At 40.3% G+C, this 19,516-nt stretch overlaps 2 protein-coding genes across 2 annotated transcripts; both read left to right on the top strand.

Moving 5' to 3' along the window:
• Nucleotides 1-4,252: 4,252 nt before the first annotated feature.
• Nucleotides 4,253-10,163, top strand: ip6k2a (inositol hexakisphosphate kinase 2a). The gene is made up of 5 exons (XM_026997592.2): nucleotides 4,253-4,868; nucleotides 6,593-6,806; nucleotides 7,596-7,768; nucleotides 8,150-8,325; nucleotides 8,749-10,163. Exons 1-5 carry the CDS (start codon nucleotides 4,658-4,660, stop codon nucleotides 9,343-9,345), a joined length of 1,371 nt encoding a protein of 456 aa, XP_026853393.1. The 5' UTR covers nucleotides 4,253-4,657; the 3' UTR covers nucleotides 9,346-10,163.
• A 5,574-nt stretch (nucleotides 10,164-15,737) lies between these two features.
• On the top strand, nucleotides 15,738-18,486 carry sec61a1l (SEC61 translocon subunit alpha 1, like). Its single transcript, XM_035524092.1, is given in 10 exon segments — nucleotides 15,738-15,744; nucleotides 16,239-16,348; nucleotides 16,662-16,812; nucleotides 17,145-17,165; nucleotides 17,168-17,210; nucleotides 17,212-17,255; nucleotides 17,361-17,572; nucleotides 17,724-17,908; nucleotides 18,020-18,124; nucleotides 18,306-18,486. Coding segments are annotated over 10 exon segments (1,059 nt in total).
• Nucleotides 18,487-19,516: the final 1,030 nt, after the last annotated feature.

Raw genomic sequence — 19,516 nt, 5'->3', positions numbered from 1 at the left:
CCTGAAGATTCCCACTGGACTTCCGGTTGGGATGTTTTCTGTCGAGCTAAAGCCATGAGGGCTGTTACTTTCACAGAGATACAGACAGACACACACACACATGCATACTGTATATATATTTACATAGCATGCATGTTTCAGATGAATGTTATGAATGTTCTTACCTCGGCAGGATGTGGTATGATATGTGATGACATGGGGATTGATAGATGCAAGCAATGTTCTAAGTTCCTAGTTGGGAGGGTCTTATGGGTGAGTGGATGATGCATTGTATCAGGGGATGTTTTACATCTCCATCCTTTACTGTCACTTTGCCTTAACAATTAAATATCTCTCACTCTGTTTTATTTTTCTATCTATATTTCTTCTTCACCTGTGAGCTAAACACATAAGCATGTCGGATGTGTTGACGTTTAAGGTGTATTTACTCATCCTGTATACCCGGGTTTGGTTATTTGAGCATTTTATAATGGATTAAAGGAGTACTTTAAGAGTGTGAGTGTATTTGGGTGTAAGCTTTTGGTTCAGGTGAGGGAGAGCTTTAGAATCTTTACTTCCAGAGTTTGACTTCGTAACACTGAAATCACTGCTGTTGATGCATATTGCCACAGTATTCCAGTTGTATTATCACATAGATAACCACAGGTCAACCCTTGATGTGCCAGTTTGTCATCAAGTCCCTATAATGTACATATATGTAAGTTGAACTCTATGGAAGTGTTCTTTATGGACAGTTATAAGCCCTGTAAATCTGCCTTTTTTGATGATATACTACAATGGCTTGTCACTGTCATTACATAAGCTAGTTTGATGATGTAGCACTTGTGTTACATAACTGGCCATAAAAGCTTTACAGATGAGGACTTCCACTATGTACTATATGTAGGAAATATATGTACAATATACAAGCTACTTGTTAGGCTTTTGTGTCTGTGTGTCTGTGTACACACAGTCACACATGTTTATACTGTACACTGCATTTCTATACTAGACATTGTAGAATTCTAAGTGCATTGTAACTAACATGCTGAATATTAGCAGTCTCTTTTGAATGATTGTGTGAAACATAAGGACTGAGCCTGCAGACCTGAGAGTCAACATGTGAGATCCTACAAATGGCCATCTGTGAGTCTTTATGGGTGGCATGCGTGTGTATAGTATGATAGTGTATTATTAGCATGTGTGTCTGACTGTGGGTGGTATTTATAGTTTGGGTATTAGTCAGTGATTTGTGGAGGATTTGCTCTGAGCTGTCTGGTCAGCAGTGGGCACTGAGGTTCAGGGGAATGACGCCATGGGCTGGTATGATTGCTTCATGCCTATCAATATAACTTGTATTTACGTGTGTGTGTGTGTGTGTGTGTGTGTGTGTGTGAGACACATGTGCAGACACATGTATATGCATGGCACTACGCTTTTGTATTTTAAATGTATTTTTATGCATATTTGTGTGTTTGTTATTTCTAACAGTTGATTGTCTACATGCTCTGAATACTTGTCTCCTACCTTTCTCTCCTCTGTCAGTCTTTCCCATTTGCCCCTAACCTCTTTTTCTCTTTTCCTCTATTGCTTTTTTGCATCCTCATTTCCTTTCTTTTACCTATTTAACTGTCTTTAATCAATCATTAGTTTCATATTTGATGTTTCAATCATCAACTCACATAGGGAAAGTCGAGCTCTTTAAGTTCCATACACAAGCACACAGGCACACACAAATTCTCTCTTTGTGACAGGTAGTAATCAATATAACATTCTGTCTGGTTCATACTGATGTCTACCTGGGTCACATTGATGACCCCTTTTCTCTGGTGACATTAAGGGCAGGCATGTAAAACATCAGGCTGTTTCTCACAAAAATGTCAAACTGGATTTCACAGCTCTAACTGAGAGAGAGAATGTGCACATGCACTCCTCAGTACACACCACATATATCTTTCTATATACACAATAAATGTGCTTTGTGTCACACAGACATACTTAGCTTATCAAGCTTCATAACTCATAACTAAGATTCTAGTCTTTGTATCATTTAACTACGCTCTGCACGATCCACATTACCACACTCTAAGCCATACCCATTCATGAGTGTCAGACGTGGCCTTAGCACAGGACTCTTACTTGGTTACCAGGATGCTGCTGCTCCTGACATCTTTGTTTCTTTGCAGGGTTGAATCGTGGTGTACTGGAGTAGTGACTGAATTAGGAAGCCTTGAGTGATATCTTGGCAGCATCTCATAGAACTCAATCTGAGGTGCTCATTGAAAGTTTGACAAAGATGCCATTGCAATTGTGTCCCACCCCAGGCCGCCACACCTGCTACGATCCCACCTTCTGCAAATAGCCTCAATTCAGAGGTCAACCAGTTCTAATCAGATAAACATCATGCACAACCTGTAATTTACCTGGGACGTCTTTCCGTCTGACGTGTATTCCCTGTTCTCACAAGATATCCCTATGTGCTGCAGTGGTACTCATAAACTGCATGGTATGCCTTTCTCAGGTTCAGCATGTTTCATGAGCAGGGTCATTCAGGCTGTTTGTCATTCTTCTCTCATTTCATGTGAGTGGTCTGGATGGTGAGTCAACTCTGTCAATAAATGTACCTATTCACACGGAGCTAAGGATATTCAACAAAAAAAAGCTAGAATAAGCTAATACCATGCTGTCCATTTCATTCCTTTGCTGCCAGTTTAAAGGACAGCTGCAGAGATAGCTAAACAAACAAACAAACAAAACATTAGGCATTTGTGATTACATTATATGCCCAAAACTGGCATGTCCTGACATGTAGGAATTTAAAATTAAGTTAAAATTCTGTTTTTGTTTTGGTACAATATGGGTTATGCTACATATGTCTTTGTGGATATGTGGATGTGAGAGTGACATTACCTAAGTATGGGTCCCTATATAGCTATTTTCTGGGTTACTGATACAGAGAAGACCACAACATTGCTGCAGAGTTCCTGAAATATCCAAAAGTTTAAGCAATTCTATATTTAGATAGAAAAAAGATAATGGTATGCACATTTTTAAGAGACTTTGTCAATTATGGGAAATAACATGCAACCACATATAACTTCACTTTATTTATTTAAAGTAGCATTTGAAGCTGTTATACCATTTATACCTTGATATGCGCACTGATTCTATGGTTATAACATTCAGTACAAAGTACTTTGTGAATTAACTGTCATACAACTAGAATATGTTTTAATAATACAGTGTTTTGCAGGCAACTGACAGGTACCTGGCAGTACATCTTACGCGTATCAAAAATGTTTGCCATCGGCTTTGTGATGGACTGGCAAACCAAATCCTTTTACTGTTAATCACTTTCAGACCGTTATTACTTTCAGAGAGGTCTGCCCTTAAGTATTTGTAGGAACTGACATCTTTAGCATTGTTAAGATAGGAAGCTCCATGTTATGTGGAGAACTGACTCTCTTTGCTTTACTTTGGTCCATTTTTCCATTGGGGAATTCCAGACTAATTGATTAGACAGATTAAAGTGATGACTGCCTGTGGTCCAGCAACAAACAACCAATAACCTCCTGCACATATAATCTATATTCTCTTTATAATCTGACTCATCCATAGCAAAAGGCTTTATCTGTATTTTTTGAGTCAGGACTGTTTGAGACTTATTTAGATTACATGGAAGAACTGTAAAGACTCCACCCTACTTTCTCTTACATGGACCTCACCAATCTGTTCTTACCATTTCCCCCCTCTTTAACCCCCTCTTGATTACACTTCCTGCTCTTTCCCATTCTGTACAAAATATTGTAACGATACCATACCAACGCCATTAAATGTGTTACTGTATATGAGATCCCATCGAATTGAACCCCTTGTTGTTTTCTAGCAATTGTGTTCCACATTCCAATTTTTTATTTCCCATTGCCACTTTGGAATTCTCTTTGCGTATGTGTCGTGAATCTATTAGCAGGGACTATCGGTGCATACTGCTCTTTCCACCAGTTCTATATAGCATGGAAAAACGTATACGACACCTACACATCCATGTCAGCATAGGAAAACAGCTGAGTCGTTCGCGTGCAATCCCCATTCCCCCATGTTTTTCACGCTGATTTCTTTTCTCCTCCCCTCCCCCACCTTGCCTCTTTTCCGCTACCCTCCCTTTGTTTGCCTGCTGCTGTTACATGGTTGCCGCCCAGCACGCTTTTCTAGACTCTGATTGGTGAGTTTGTCTGAGAGGGCGGAGTCAGACTTCAAGTCGTTACATTTTTATTTGTCCAGCTCGGAGGTTCGGTGTCAGACTAATGTTAGTAAGCATCGCTAGCGAAAATGTAGCGCAAGACGGCATCAGCTGCTTCTAACAGTTTTACTATTTTTGTACTTTAAAATAAAAACGCTAATTGATAACGGTTTAAACACGACCTAAGTGCTCCAAATAGGAACGAGGATTTAAAGTCACTGTATTCTCTTTCTTTGTCTTAGTCTTCCTCCTTCCTGTTTTTCTTTCTGTCCCGCAGTGCTGTGCTTGACGCTCTTTACGAACAAACAAGCATAAGCAAAACGGAAGACGAATACACTGATAGGGAGAAAAGTCTCTTTATCCTTCTCTCTTGCTTGGTTCCCGTGTCTAAGCATCTGTCTTGCGGGATCCGACTGCGGAGTCTAATGCCCGCTGAGGATGAGCCCAACCATCGAGCGGATGGAGACAGAGCAGCAGATGTGTTTGGGGAAAGGGGTTTTGCTTGAGCCCTTCGTACACCAAGTGGGAGGCCACTCATGTGTGCTTCGCTTCGGAGAGCAGACCATCTGCAAGCCCCTCATCCCCCGAGAGCACCAGTTCTATAAAAGTCTGCCAGTGGCCATGCGGAAGTTTACACCGCAGTACCGGGGTAAGTAGCATTAGCTGACTAGCTAACAATCTAACGGCCTGTCTCACCCCCAACCTTCCCTCTCTTTCTCTGTCACAGTCGCTCTGTAATAGCACTGCGGGTTTTGGTTAAGGTAACAATCCGTTGCATAGTGCTCGTCGCTCATGTCCTAAAGATTTACGTTAGCTAGCTAAATAATCATGAATGAATATCAGGTGCAGTGGAGTGGGGCAGCGGTGCGCATGGGCGTTAATTGAACTGTCCACATGGCGGCGTTGTACTGAATGCTGTACTGATATGGTCGGTCTCATGGATACCCAACAACAGGTAGGTCTGTCGTCAATGGTGACTGTTGCTGCGGGAATCGTAGTTAATAGTCATCTCTGTCTTTACCGTACAAGAAAGGTATGGTTGTGAAAATTATTCTGGCTCATGCTTGAAAACCGAGTCTTTGGAAATAGAAGGATTATAAGATATTTGGACGCCTTATATGATCACACATGACAACCATGGACCAACAGCCGTTCACTCCACCTTTTCAGTTTTTCCATTAGCACAGAGTATGGCGTGACATGTTCAGCTAGCAAACGCTGACTCATACTTCATCCATGACCATATTTTGTTTTGCAGAAGTGAAATACCTCTATAATGTACTATCACGTAAGTGAGAAATGCAAAATGTGCTGACTGTTCAGAATCTTGTTCGTATTAGTGTTTTTTTTAATTCTGAGAGACGTCTTATGATGTTGTAAATTTGCTGCATGTACAGTAATGTGTGTCGATTAACAACGAAGACCATTATATTTTTGGGTTCCATGTGTTGATCTGAGCAAAATCTGCCTTATTTTGTCATCATTTAAAATGATGCTGAAGTCTGTAATTTGCTTCTACTTGTCTCTTGCTTTTGTTTCTCTCTTGCTCACTGTATGCACACACATCCACACAGAGGGTAACATGGCCAATATGATCTGAAAGTCATGGACTATTTAGGATTTGGGACTCAATCATGTGATGGAAAACAGAACTGGTTTTGGAATCACCTCTCTGGAAGTCTTAAGACTTCTGAAAAGTGCCATTTCTCCACTGAATGCTGTTGCACTCTGGAATGGAAACATGTGGTTTTTTTTGTTTTTTTTAAATAATAATAAATGGCTTATTTAAATTACTGAGCTTTTGTGACTTTTTGATTTTTGTCTCAACCTTTGCATATAATCTTTTATCATTACTGTAATAATGCTTTTGTGTGGCTGTGACAGGGGCATTAGACAGATGCATATGGTTTTGCTTTTATGACTAAATATCTTTAATAAATTAATTTTTCAAATCTTCTGGCTGGTGTCCTTTCTTGGTGGTTTGCGTGTTTGCTTTGGATAGAGTGAAACCATATCTATGTCGCGGGCTTTGTAGTTCCTCTGCCCTCTCCTCAGGTCTCTTTTGTTCCTGTCTTTCTCTGTTACTCTGCTTTCTCCATGTATCTCTCTCCCATTCTCTGTCTGTTGTGGACTTGTCTGATCTCTATCAGGTTAGGAGAAGGCTGTGCAGTGGCTCTGTAACTTTTGTAAAACGCTGGAAAGCTTGTAAGAACCAAAAAAAGTGCAGTGGGTAAGAGATGCTAAAGATTTCCCAGAGTGCCTATTTTTGAGCTGGGGCCTTTGACTCTGTTTAAATATGATGAAGTAAGTGTGCTATTTCTAGTGACTGTTCAAAGTAACGTCTCTGTCCGTTTCCTATTGCTCTCTGTGTAGGGGTGGTGTCTGTGAGCTTTGAGGAAGATGAGGAGGGCAACCTGTGTCTTGTGGCCTATCCACTGCACAGTGAGCTGGATGATCTGGAGAACATGGACTTCTTGACTGACCTAGAGCCTAAGAACAAAACAAAGTGGTCCAATAAGATGCTGCTGAGTAATGAAGGCTACAGTAAGGACAGGTCCAGACACATGCGCAAGGACAAAGACAAGAGGTGAGGAGACATTTTTACACACACACACACTTACTTACTTTCCACTCTATATAAGCTTGCAAGGGCAGCATGTCGAAAGTGTCGCATGAGCAGACTTCCTTCGTCATTTTTTTTTTTTGTCCCCTAATCCCACCTTTTCCTCCTTGTAAACAGAGGAATGTTTCACTATACTCTGAATCCTTTGTAAAAGTCAAAGGACTAAAGCCATAAAAAGGTTTTAAAGGCCACTATTCTACTCTGTTCTACTGTTCTTGGCATGGATTTCGTAACGGACATAATAAGTGTGACCGGTTAGCTCCTCACCATTATCATGGTGAAGCAGTGAACACATTGCCCCACCCACCAAAAGATGCATTGTTAGTTCCCTGGGTGTGTGCGTGTGTGTGTGCGTCTTTGTCCACAACTCCAGGCAGGGGTTGTGGAATTGGAGCATAACACACATTTTTCTGACCTTATTCTGACCTTGGTCTTGCTTGTATTTGCTGGTTTGTCTATGCCAGTCCTTCCTGCACCAGTGAAGTCCAGCTAGCTAGAAACATGACCTGTTATGAAATATCCGACGACAAATGCTTTTTGAAAGGGACTCAAATTCTACAAGCCAGGTTTAGTGCCACATGTATGTTGTTCAAGATAGTTTTTGAAAAACCCACAAAGTGATTTTACTTATCCTATCTGATATAGAGAAGTTGTTTAGAAGCCATTGCCTTAAAATCATTTGATTAAATAGACAGCTAGTTGGGCTTTTGTAAATGAAAATAACAAGTGTGTCTTGCTGTGGTGTGGGCACAGCCTGAAGCGGGAGGAGGAGCTGGAGTGGTTACAGCAAGCCGAGGTGCTGCACTACAGCCTAGAGAGGAGTAACGCTGCCCGACCGCAGTTCAAGCACAACCCCTGGAGCCTCAAATGCCACCAGCAGCACCTGCAGAGGATGAAGGAGAATGCCAAGCACCGCAACCAGTACAGTATCCTTCAGCTTAGTGAACTGATGACAACCAGCGCAGTGCAGGGGTTGCACACACTCAGCCATGTAAAATAGAAGTGAAGCGTTCTGCCCATGTGATTATTTGAAAGCTTTGCTTATTCAAAGGGAACTTGCATTTCTTTTTATGAAATAAATCATTTGTAAAAAGAACAGTACAAAAAGTTGGCCCTTACTGGTAAGATGATCATGGTCAAAGGCATTGATTTGCTGTTAATCAAATAAAATTGAAATTGTATCTAAGGCAAAGCAAAGAGACTAAAACAGTTTGCTGCTTTTCTCATAAAAGTGCTGCAGTCTGGGTAGTGCAGTATATGTGTATATGTATAGTGGGTGTTTGCCTTGACCCCGGCCCCTCCCCCAGAGTTTATACTATTGGAGAACCTGACGTGGCGCCACAGGATTCCGTGCGTGCTGGACCTGAAGATGGGCACACGGCAGCATGGCGACGACGCCTCAGAGGAAAAGAAAGCCGTGCATATCCGCAAGTGTCAGCAGAGCACATCAGCAAGCATCGGTGTGCGGCTGTGTGGCATGCAGGTGAGCTCCAGCCCTGTGCCTTACCCTCATGCGGTGCTCCGCTTCGCCCGCTGCACAAGTGGTTTCAGTCGAGGCGCTACAAGGAGTCGGTGGTAGCTCAGTGGTTATGGTACTTGACCTGTAATCAGAAGGGTGCAAGCCCCACCACTGCCAAGTTGCCACTGTTGGGCTCCTGAGCAAGGCCCTTAACCCTCAATTGCTCAAGTTGTACTCAGTCATAATTGTAAGTCGCTTTGGATAAAAGCATCAGCTAAATTCCATAAATGCAAATGTAAGGAGTCAGATAGTAGTGGTCCCATATGGACTAAGTGTATCAAGTTTACAGATTGTGGTATTATTATGAAACAGACCAAGTCTGAATTAGCTTTGAAGACTTTAGTTACCAATAACACTGTCTGATGCTGGTCATCTTGTATTCCACAGGTCTATCAGTCTGACTCGGGTCAGCTCATGTTCATGAACAAGTACCACGGGCGCAAGCTGACCTTGTCCGGCTTCAAGGAGGCCCTCTTCCAATTCTTCCACGATGGGCGGCGTCTACGTCGTGAACTGCTGTCGCCTGTGCTGCAGCGTCTGCGAGACATGCAGGCGGCGCTGGAGGCGTGCGAGAGCTACCGCTTCTACTCCAGCTCCCTGCTTATCATCTATGACGGCGAACCGCCCCGCCACCGCTCCCCCGAAGACGGCGTCTCGGAGGAGGAGGAAGAGGAAGAGGAGGAGGAGGAGGAAGCGGAGGCGGCGGCGGCAGCTGCTGCGCTGGAGTTCCGGGGAGGCAGCAGCTGTGTGGGGGCTGGCGGAGGTGGTGCAGGCAGTGGCGTCAGCTCCGCCGTGGCCTGTCGCAGAGCCCAGCTGGCTGCCAGGCCTGCCGTAGATGTGCGCATGATCGACTTTGCCCACACCACGTGCAGACACTACAGGGAGGACAGCGTGGTGCATGAGGGCCAGGACAGCGACTACATCTTTGGCTTACAGAACCTCATCACCTTCATTTCCCAGCTGGAGGACCACAGTACTGACTAAAGGTGCACGTGCCGGGGTCTCACCTTTTGTCCTACTAGATTTGGGATAGATATGTGGGCCTTTCCCAGAAGCCTCTGTCCAATGTCGTTCTATTGTTCTTTACCTTTACTCCTGCTCTTTCAACAGTCCCAGGGGAGCAGGACATTAATTTGGCTCCAGCCTCCACGGGTCTCTTTGTGTCTGCTGTTTCTTTGCTGTTTTTCTGTTCCTAGAGGATTAAAAAGGGTTGGAGGCCCCAACACTGAGGGCATGCCACTGGTTTGTCAAACCTGACTCGGTGAACAGTAGCATTCCTCACAGTCTTCCATGCTACTGATAAAAAGTCCCCACACCCTGTTTTTACCTATGTACAAGCAAAAAAAATAAATTGTCAATTACCATGGTGAACTGACTCCGGTCGCACACCCATTCCAAAAGAAGGGTGTAGCACTTGCAGCTTACACTGAGATATTTGCGTGTGCTTGTATGGAAAACAAATAGAGACTGGATAAAGAGAGACTGCTCAGGGGCGTTGAAAAATCACTACCCTCACATCTTTTTCCATTGAAAAGAGTCAATGACACGGTAGAGACGTACAGAAACTACATTAGAGCTTTATTTATTTGACATAATGTATTTCTTAAGGAAACTAAAAAAAAAAAAGGGAAAAAAAAGAAAAAATTAAACGAATGTGAATGGAGACACCAAGACTACATTCCATGTTATTAATATTATAATAATGATATTAATAAATATTGCTATTTGACATGTTTAAATACCTCTCTTATATGTGTGTTGTCAACAATATATTGGAGGACAAATAAAAATGCTTTTGATAAGTCTTGAATTTATTATGGTTTTATTTATGATGTAAAATACTAAATTTTAGGTTAGGCTCAGAAATGTTAAATAACTGTTGACTGGGTTGCATAGTTTACATCTTTTTGGATGTCCCATTCCTTTTGGAAGGCGTCCTCCTTTGCTATGAGTGGTAAGCCTGTGTTGTCAACCATTTACCAGTCATTTAGTGATTACAGCACAGTTTCAGTAGCTTGTGTCAACCTGGCTGTTAAGCACTGAAGAAAGGTGTTGTGACTAGCACATGCTAGGGGTAAGATGGCACTTCTGTTTCTCCTGCCAGACCGGTAATGAAGTAATGAATTTCCCTGCTTGTTTAGCCTGTAAGCTGCATGGCCTGCCCCTGCGTCCAGGATCCTGTCATGTCAAATCACAGAAGATAACATCGCAGATAAAAGAAATTGTCTGTAATTGCTAATGGCATTAATCAGACTGCAATTAGGTTTGACTTTGAAATTGTTGTGAAGCAGCCTTGGGCAAACCTTTCAGTCAAACCCCAAACGGTAATGTCTGATCACATTGTTCATTGTTCAGCTTACATATCTGGGAAATTAATTTGTGAAATTAAATGGTGAGCCAATAGAAACCTCGAAAGAAATGCTGAAAGAGAAGGTTGTGAATTGTGACCTTTGAATAGTTCAAGAAAGAAGGAAATTACAGTAGAGGTAAAAAGAAATGTAGATAAATTTGTATCTCCATCTGGGCAAAATTTTAGATCAGTTACTGGTGAACTCCAGGATTCACATTGTTCTTACATGCACCCATATTTTTTAGAGTGCACTGGATAAATCTTTGCACAAAAATTAGTGTCGCTTGTAAGTGCAGAGTAATTCTAACCTCAAATATCACTTCTATCCAGCTACTGTATACTTTCATGTGCTATTGTCCAGAGCACTTAACTGTTCCAGGAGGTTCAGGAGACTTCATCTTACACGTTTTAGAATGGGCTTTGATGTGGCTAAAGTTTAAAAGGGTGTGCTTGCTTTAGAGATTGAACTGTAATCTCTGTGGACAAATCCACCCCCCTTACACACACAGCAATTGCCTGGTGCAGCCATGTTTCATGAAAATCAGTGGGCCTATCAGTGTAATCAGTGGGCAGTCTCAAGATGCTTGCATTTGTGCATGCACCTGTGTGTGTGTGTGTGTGTCCATACCTGTAAGAAAAGATGTAAACCTGTGTGTGTGTTTGCATAGCATCCTTGCTCAGTCTTAGGTTGCTGTAGAAAGTAAATGTGTTTCATAACAGTGAACCAATCTCTATGGCAACAGAGAAGAGCAATAGATTTTGTTCCCTTTTCTGATGCTCTGGCACATGTTGTCCCACATACACTAATTAGTCCTCCTGAAATCTATCAAGTGAATATATCCCTATCCTAGAATAGATCACACATGAAACAGGCTTTGTCTTCCATAATAATCACTTGCACAACAAGTCTGATCAGCTAATGGCTCATTGAAAGTAATGCTCTATTTTGGTTTCATGCTGTGAGACCTAGTGTCTTTGTTCTCATTGTTTCCCAGAATAGATTCCTGTGGAGACAAAGTGTTTCTCATTTCCTTTTGTCTCATACTTTGTAGTCCTTGCATTCACAGTCACTCCCTGACACAATTCTTCAAGTTTCATTCTTCATTCATCTCCGTATATAAGCGGTAGCATTAAATTCCAGTGATGAAAGACAATGGGTTCAAGTGTGTCCAATAAAGGATGCAGACAAAAATACGTTTTCACCAATAGAGAGATTTGTTGATTTTAGTATAGCCTTACAGTGGCATTATTCAACTGGTTACATGCGGTTACATGCGTCTATTTACCCCATTTCCTCAGTGCGGTGGTGGTGTGTTGGTAATGGAATAGAAAGACTTAACAAGCCAACAGCAGCCAGTTTATCGGCACTGATGATTGTTATGTAATCATCACAATCATGTAATAATTCTAGTAATTATTATTATTGTTATCTTTTTGTTTTGTAAGATTCTGTTTTGTAAGATTCTGTCACCATACTTCAATGCTGATACTATCCATAGTTGATAGAATATGCTTAGTATCATTTTAAAAATAAGGATACATTTGACTTATATTTTTCTACATGACATTCAGTATAGTACTGGCATCAGTAATAGAGGTCAATTATTACTTACCATAATATGAACTATTTGCTACTATTTGGAATTACATATGTTTAGAAATACATTTCTGAAATCTCTCTACTGTATGACAGTTCTTATATAAATAAGCAGCATTTAAAAACACAGTATAGAGTCTGTTGACCTTAGATAAACTTGTGTTGTACTAGTGTTTCACATCCACTCTAAGATTAAACTTTTAGACACATATAAACACACATATGTGTCTAAAATAATAAACATTCACATTTCTTCTCTTGCTCCTTGAGGCCTGGTCAGCTAGTGCTTCAGTTCTGCTTGGCCTCCTGCTCCCTGAGGTCTCATCATAAGCTATGCTCGGTTGCAGAGCAGCTTCTAGCCTCATCTCTTAGCCTGTCTGAATGCTGGTTGTAACGACAGAGGTTAAATTCACCAGGCAAACAGCAACAGGGAGCTGCTCCATGGTAACGCTATTTAAGCAGAGATAGGTGGAGCCGGTTTAAATCTCTGTAGCTCTTTAATACCTCTTGATCAGACCAGAACCCCGCCCTGATTTACAGCTGATAACAGTTCATGGGGTGTTCTCTTGGAATAAGACTCTTAACCTTGAGTAGACCGTTTATAAGGACACATAGATGTGCAAACTTCACTTCAGTTGCAGCTTCACTTTGGAGTTTTGCAGCTTGCCTTCCTATCAGTCATCCTTTCCTTTGTTTGACTCCAGGTACAATGGTATGGTAAGGACAAAGTAAACTATTTTATTATGGAATATGGAGAAAATGGGCCGACCACCAGAGAATGGTCAGATATGAGTTCAGACTTTATAGACTTCTGGTAATAGATTTTGTAGTCACTGTGTTTAAAAGATATCCACTATTTTTAAATACATACACATTATATTATAGTGTTTTACTCTACATTTCTTATAACAACATAGAAACAAATTCTAACAGTGTTTATGGAGTTCAGCACACTCTAGTAGAACCTGTTCTGATGTGGGAAAATGGTGCTCAAGTCTAACCACACGATAACTGTTTGAAGGCTCTTCCTGATACACCACAATTTTAGAGATTCTGAGTAAGGCATATATCCAAGTGGTGACAGAAGTATGTTTTGCTTATGGTTCTGAGGTTTTTCATGTCCGGGATTGTGATTTCTTGCTTAAAAACAAGCAAACTGATGTGGGATATAAACTAATGAAACACACTGGAGTTGCCAAAATGTCTATTATTGTTACTATAAGGGCTTCAGTAAAGTGGTAGAGTGAGTAATGGTAGTGGTGGAGTGAGTCAATGTATTGATTCTGCCATTGATATGAACTATTTCCTAGACATCTCTGTTTGATATTAATTTATAAAAATGCAGACACTGATACAATGATATATCTGCATAAATGAATGATGTGAACAGAATCACCTGTAGAAAAAGATGTGAACACTGCTTTGTATTGATTCAGAGCGTCCAGCTGGTCTGGACTGGAGTAGCAGAAGACAGACCCTGCCAATGCATATCTATTAGCCATAAACACCCCTCTGTACTGACCACAACCAGGGGCAGAGAGAACGAGGCCAAGAGAAGAATTATGCTCTGATACTACAGTCCCACAGAAAACAGCAAGATCAAGCACAGTCAACATGTGAAATTACATTAAATTACATTTCTATGTTAGTATATGTATTATTTATTTATATTTTACCTCTGTATTTACCATTAAGTATTTACCATTTAACCATCATTACTGTATGACAAATATGAATTAGAAAGCTAAATAAAAATGAAAGTAGAGGACCACAACATAGCTGGTAATGTGCTTCCTTAATATTCATTTAGACTCCTAGGGTGGAGAAGTGTTCACTCCAGTACTTACACACACACACACACACACACACACACACACACACACAAAAAAAAAACAACTTAAATTTCTTAATGTTCATCAAAGCCCAACAGTTCATATATTAAGTTACCTTCTATCCAAAGTGTTCAAACATTTTACATTTTAAATAGATTACATTATGAATGGCATTTAAAATTATTTTATTTGTGATTGCCAAAGTTTAAAACACAAAAACAAAATGTTAACAACGAAAACCCCCCCCCAAAAAAACAAAAATAAAACAACTTTTTGAGTGGAAAGGACTTGGAAATGTGTATCATGTACCTGTGAGTATATTTACATTATCATTTCTGATATGGTTAGACATAATGGGAATTTTAGTCAGTCCATGTTTCGATACACTGGGGACTCCTTGTTTAAATATGACCCCTTGTGATTAAATCTAGAAAGGAGAGCTTTTATTGATATTAAAATAGCCTTTATGTAAATAAAGCACCTGGAAACCTTGTGATCCCAGAGGCAGTCTGGAATTCTCTAGATGCAGAAGACAGGTGACAGAGGACAGCAGCCTAGCCCTCTGAGTTTTATGTGGTCTATTCATTCATAGCTGAGCTGTTGTTGCTCTTAGACGCTTCCGTAAAGCAGTGACAGCAATTGCAGCCTGCTAGGTCAGATCTAACAAAGCCGAAATTGTATGAACTGACTTATGATAAATGTGCCACATGACCACGTTTAAAGTTCCTGAGTTCATCAAAACAACGCTTTCTACTCCCAATGTTTTTCTAGGAAGATTGCAGTTTTATGTCCTTCGATTTTATACACTGGTTATCAATGGGTATGGCTGAAACCAATAGTTAGTATATATATATATATATATATATATATATATATATATATATATATATATATATATATATATATATATATATAAACCGTTTTTTAACGAAACAATTTAAGTTTATGTTAAAATTGGGTTTTTCGAATTACTATTTAATTAATTTACTGAACTATTTTCTGGTGCCACGCTGACACCTGCTGGCTAAATCTGTAATGCATACGATTTGTCTGCTTCAAATTAGAATCTTAATTGGTTTTTTTAGGGGGGGCGGGGTAATTTGTTTCTTTATTGCAATAGGTTGTCCGTATTTGTTTTATAAATATATTAAGCTAAATAAATAAATATATAGCTATATTCAGTCTGACATTAATTTGTCTATAAATGCACTGTTTAATTTGTGTTGGTTAATTAACAGGTAAATTGTCTTCTGTTCGGTTGTTACCTAGTTGGTGTGTCAGCGAAGCCTATCTATGTGCTTGGGGGAAGTTCCCAAGCACATAGATAGGCATCGCTGACACACCAACTAGGTAACAACCGAACAGAAGACAATTTATCTGTTAATTATTACTGATATAAAGCCTTTTCAGTAGTTTGATTCAAATTACTTCAAACTTTGACCACTTCTACTTCTTTCAAGGAGCAGCATACTGACGCCTGTTAGAGATTTCAAAGATGACATGTCGCTGAAAAGCCTTCCGACGGAAACCACAAAATCTCTGCTGAGCGTGTATACTGGGATAACCAAATCCGCCCGGGATACGGACACAGACCACCATGACCAGTGAGTTTTGCCATTATGAAGACTAATAGCTATCCTAGCTATTTCAGTTAAATTAGTTAGGTTTCTTAGCTAGGTTAGATGGCTAGAAAACATTAACCTACGGTACTGGTATCTGAAGTTAGGTAGGCAGGATAGCTAGCTAACTGTAGCAGTGGCAACTGGCTGTTAATCCTGTTGCCAAAATATTAACTTTGTTGCAGGTAGTTGTGAAAAGTTTTTAACCTGTCTAACCTAGTTACAGATTCAGTGAATGAAATAAGGTTGCAAGATAACTGGAATAATTGAAACATTAGCTTGCAAGCTACGAGTTGACCAACCATTGCCAATGGACATGTAAAATGATCGTTGCTGCTATTTTATGGTTTGAAAGTTTAGTATAGTAGCTAGCTATAGAAAGTGTAGTTCATATAGTACTCAGCCTTACTGTAACAACATTTACCATTAAGGGTATGTTTGACTTTACCATATTATAAGCTTGTTCTTTTTGCTGGCAGTATTTGGAATGATCATCACCATTGGCCAGGCTATCATGTCTGTGATGACGGGCATGTATGGAGACCCCTCAGAGATGGGTGCTGGCATCTGTTTGCTCACCATTTTTCTGGTTAGGGTTAGGGTTACTGCTTTTCCATATGCCCGCTCCTCTGTGCACAGTCCTGCCAAACTGTTTTAATTCCCAGTTACTGGCATTTTGCCACAAAGAGGCTGGATCTTCAGTGTTACTGAGTCAAGATCTTCAGTTTGGCTATGTTGAATATCTCGCATAAGAAACACTGCTTTTGTGGAAAGATTAGCTGCTAATAAGTACATTTTTGACACAGTGTCTTAAGGTGGACTAAGACTGACTTTGGATCTTGAAGTAGATTAAAGCAGATTGAGATTGCAGTCCTACAAATTTCTTGAATAAAACTCTGCAGTTGTTTGTGGCTGGTCTGATCGTGCTGCTGCTGGATGAGCTGCTCCAGAAGGGCTATGGTCTGGGCTCCGGCATCTCCCGCTTCATCGCCACCAACATCTGTGAGACCATCGTATGGAAAGCCTTCAGCCCAACTACAAACATGGGCAGAGGTGGGATACATATCTATCCCTACACCTACTGCCCAGCCTGATGGCACTCACAGCATATATACCAACAACAATTCTTTTGTGCTGGACATATTTTAAATGGTCTTATTAAACAAGTGATGGAGTCCTTGTTCTGTGCTATTCAACTTAAGAAAGGAGTCTAACCTTTCTTATTTGTTCATTTGGCTCTTCAATTCAGTTTATTTGACTTTGTCTTATCAAGGTCAAGCCTACATTTAAAAGTCAAATTTTGTCTTTTATTTTAATTAATAATTTTTTTTAACTGCAGCACCAGCTGTTAACAGCTATGTAAATAATTGGTTATTTTCATGTAGGTACTGTGTTTGAGGGAGCCATAGGTTCCACTTGCTTGCCACACGTACTAATAAAGTGCGTGCTCTCAGAGGTTTTCTACAGGCAGAACCTGCCCAACCTCATGAACAGTAGTTGGTAGTATAACAGCATATAAATTCCTATTCAGTGGCCCAGATTGAGTTAGTTGATAATTGTTCTTTTTAGGTTTTTGTAAGATGATAAATTTAGTCTTAAAGTTGTAACGATTACTTGCTTCAGAGTTGATTTGCCCATCAAGTCGGCAAGTTACCGTGGCCAGTACAACACTTATCCCATCAAGCTGTTCTACACCTCCAACATTCCCATCATCCTTCAGTCTGCACTGGTGTCCAACCTCTACGTCATCTGTCAGATGCTCCCCACCCGCTTCAGTGGCAACTTCATGATCAACCTACTTGGAACCTGGACTGTAAGTAGCGAGTGTTGTTTTCTTGGAAGCCACAAAGAGTGAAGTTCTCACTAGCAATGCTTTCTTTTTCTGCTTCTCATGAGTAATGAGCAGAGAAGTTCTTGTGTGCCTAAAGTACTGTCATGAGATTTAACATGTCTGTGTCTACCAGGACAGCACAACTAGAGGGCCAGCACATGCTTACCCTGTTGGAGGCCTGTGCTACTACTTTTCCCCTCCTGAGTCTTTTGGTTATGTCCTGGAAGACCCTGTCCATGCTGTCATCTACATCATCTTCATGCTGGGATCCTGTGCCTTTTTCTCAAAAACCTGGATCGAGGTTTTGGTATCAAAGATGTGAGTGCAGGGCTTGGTGGTGGTGCATTTATTTAGGTTTTTTTGGTCTCTTGAATTTTGTGATGTATTTAAGTACTGTGAAACTGAGCTAATTTTGGGTTGTAATAACAGTAAAGGTCACTGGGTTTCTGAATTACAGGTCGCTAAACAACTGAAAGAGCAGCAGATGGTAATGAGGGGGCACAGAGACACTTCCATGGTACATGAACTCAACAGGTAAAAAAAAGCATAGCCCTCTGGTTAAGCTCAGTGGTTAAGGTACTTGACTAGTAATCAGAAGGTTGCTGGTTCAAGCCCCACCACTGCCAAGTTGCCACTGTTGACATCATCAGCTAAATGCTGTAAACATGAATAAGTATTGAAAGTTGGCAAAACAATGTCTTCTGCTGTCTTGTAGATATATCCCTACAGAGTTCAGAGGACTATGCATAGGCGGCCTTGCCGTCATTGCCCATTTCCTTGGAGCCATCAGCTCAGGAACAGGAATATTGCTGCCTGTCACCATCATCTATCAGTACTTTGAGATCTTCGTTAAGGAACAGAGTGAAGTAGGCAGTATGGGTGCTCTGTTCTTCTAAAAGAAAAATCCCTCTGCAAGCAGCCCAGACTGACATGAGCTCAGTACTTTATTAAAAACTTTTTACATAATTTTTTGTATTATCATATGGACTCAATCAGTACACTCCACTCCACTAATTAAGCGTGTGCTTAATTAATCTTCTTTTTTTTTTCCCTAGAAGGACTGCATGTTAAAGGTGCAGCCTGGATTTATTTTTTTTATTTATTTATTTTCTTCTCCTTCTTTCTCTCTTTTTTTTTTTTCTTTCCTCTGGAGAATTAATGTTCCTCTCTTTCTCCCTCTGTCTTCAGTCAGTACATGACCTGCTTTGTTTTTAACCCTGTTTCTAATGGTTAAAAGTACAAGTGGTTAATGTTGTGGAACTGGCTGAACCCAATGATGTGGACATATGCAGCATTTCTTGTCAACCTAAGATGTAAACCAGTGCCACTGTGTCCACGGTATTATGCCATGCGGACATAAACATTGATCTGTTGTAAATAAAATCTTTTTGACAATTTTTGAGGTAACACAGCTGTTAGTGTGGGTGTTTTGTGAGACAAAATATACCCATTAACTTTTGCACAGAAGGGATGGATGTTCATTTCAGGTCATTGTAAGCTTGGGTTGAAACACTTGAACCACACTGATGTAAAAAATACTATATATTGCTGGAAAACATTTATTTTAGTAATTTGTTTCCACCTGTCTCAACTGTTTTGTTCAGGTTTAGTCATATGTCATAGGGAAATGTTAATATTGGTTAAGGTCCGAGTTTGAAGTTTGACCTTTTTGTGAGCAGAAACTGCCTTACTTATAAGAAAGGTATATATTTTTGTATTAACTAGAGGATTACAACCAAGAGTATTATGTATACTTTTAGAACAGTGTTTACTGCACATAGCAGAGTGTGCCTCACCATCACCCTAAGAGTAGAATACCATCCTCAAGAAAAGCTTGACGTTTTAATAAAGGTATTTTTTGGTGATCTAATTTATTGGTATATTTTGTTCCCACAAATTCTTTAAAAATATTTATACACTTAATTT

Source organism: Electrophorus electricus, chromosome 3 (assembly GCF_013358815.1).
Source record: "Electrophorus electricus isolate fEleEle1 chromosome 3, fEleEle1.pri, whole genome shotgun sequence".
NCBI classification, from domain to species: Eukaryota; Metazoa; Chordata; class Actinopteri; order Gymnotiformes; family Gymnotidae; genus Electrophorus; species Electrophorus electricus.
This window is presented reverse-complemented; position numbering and strand designations above follow the sequence as displayed.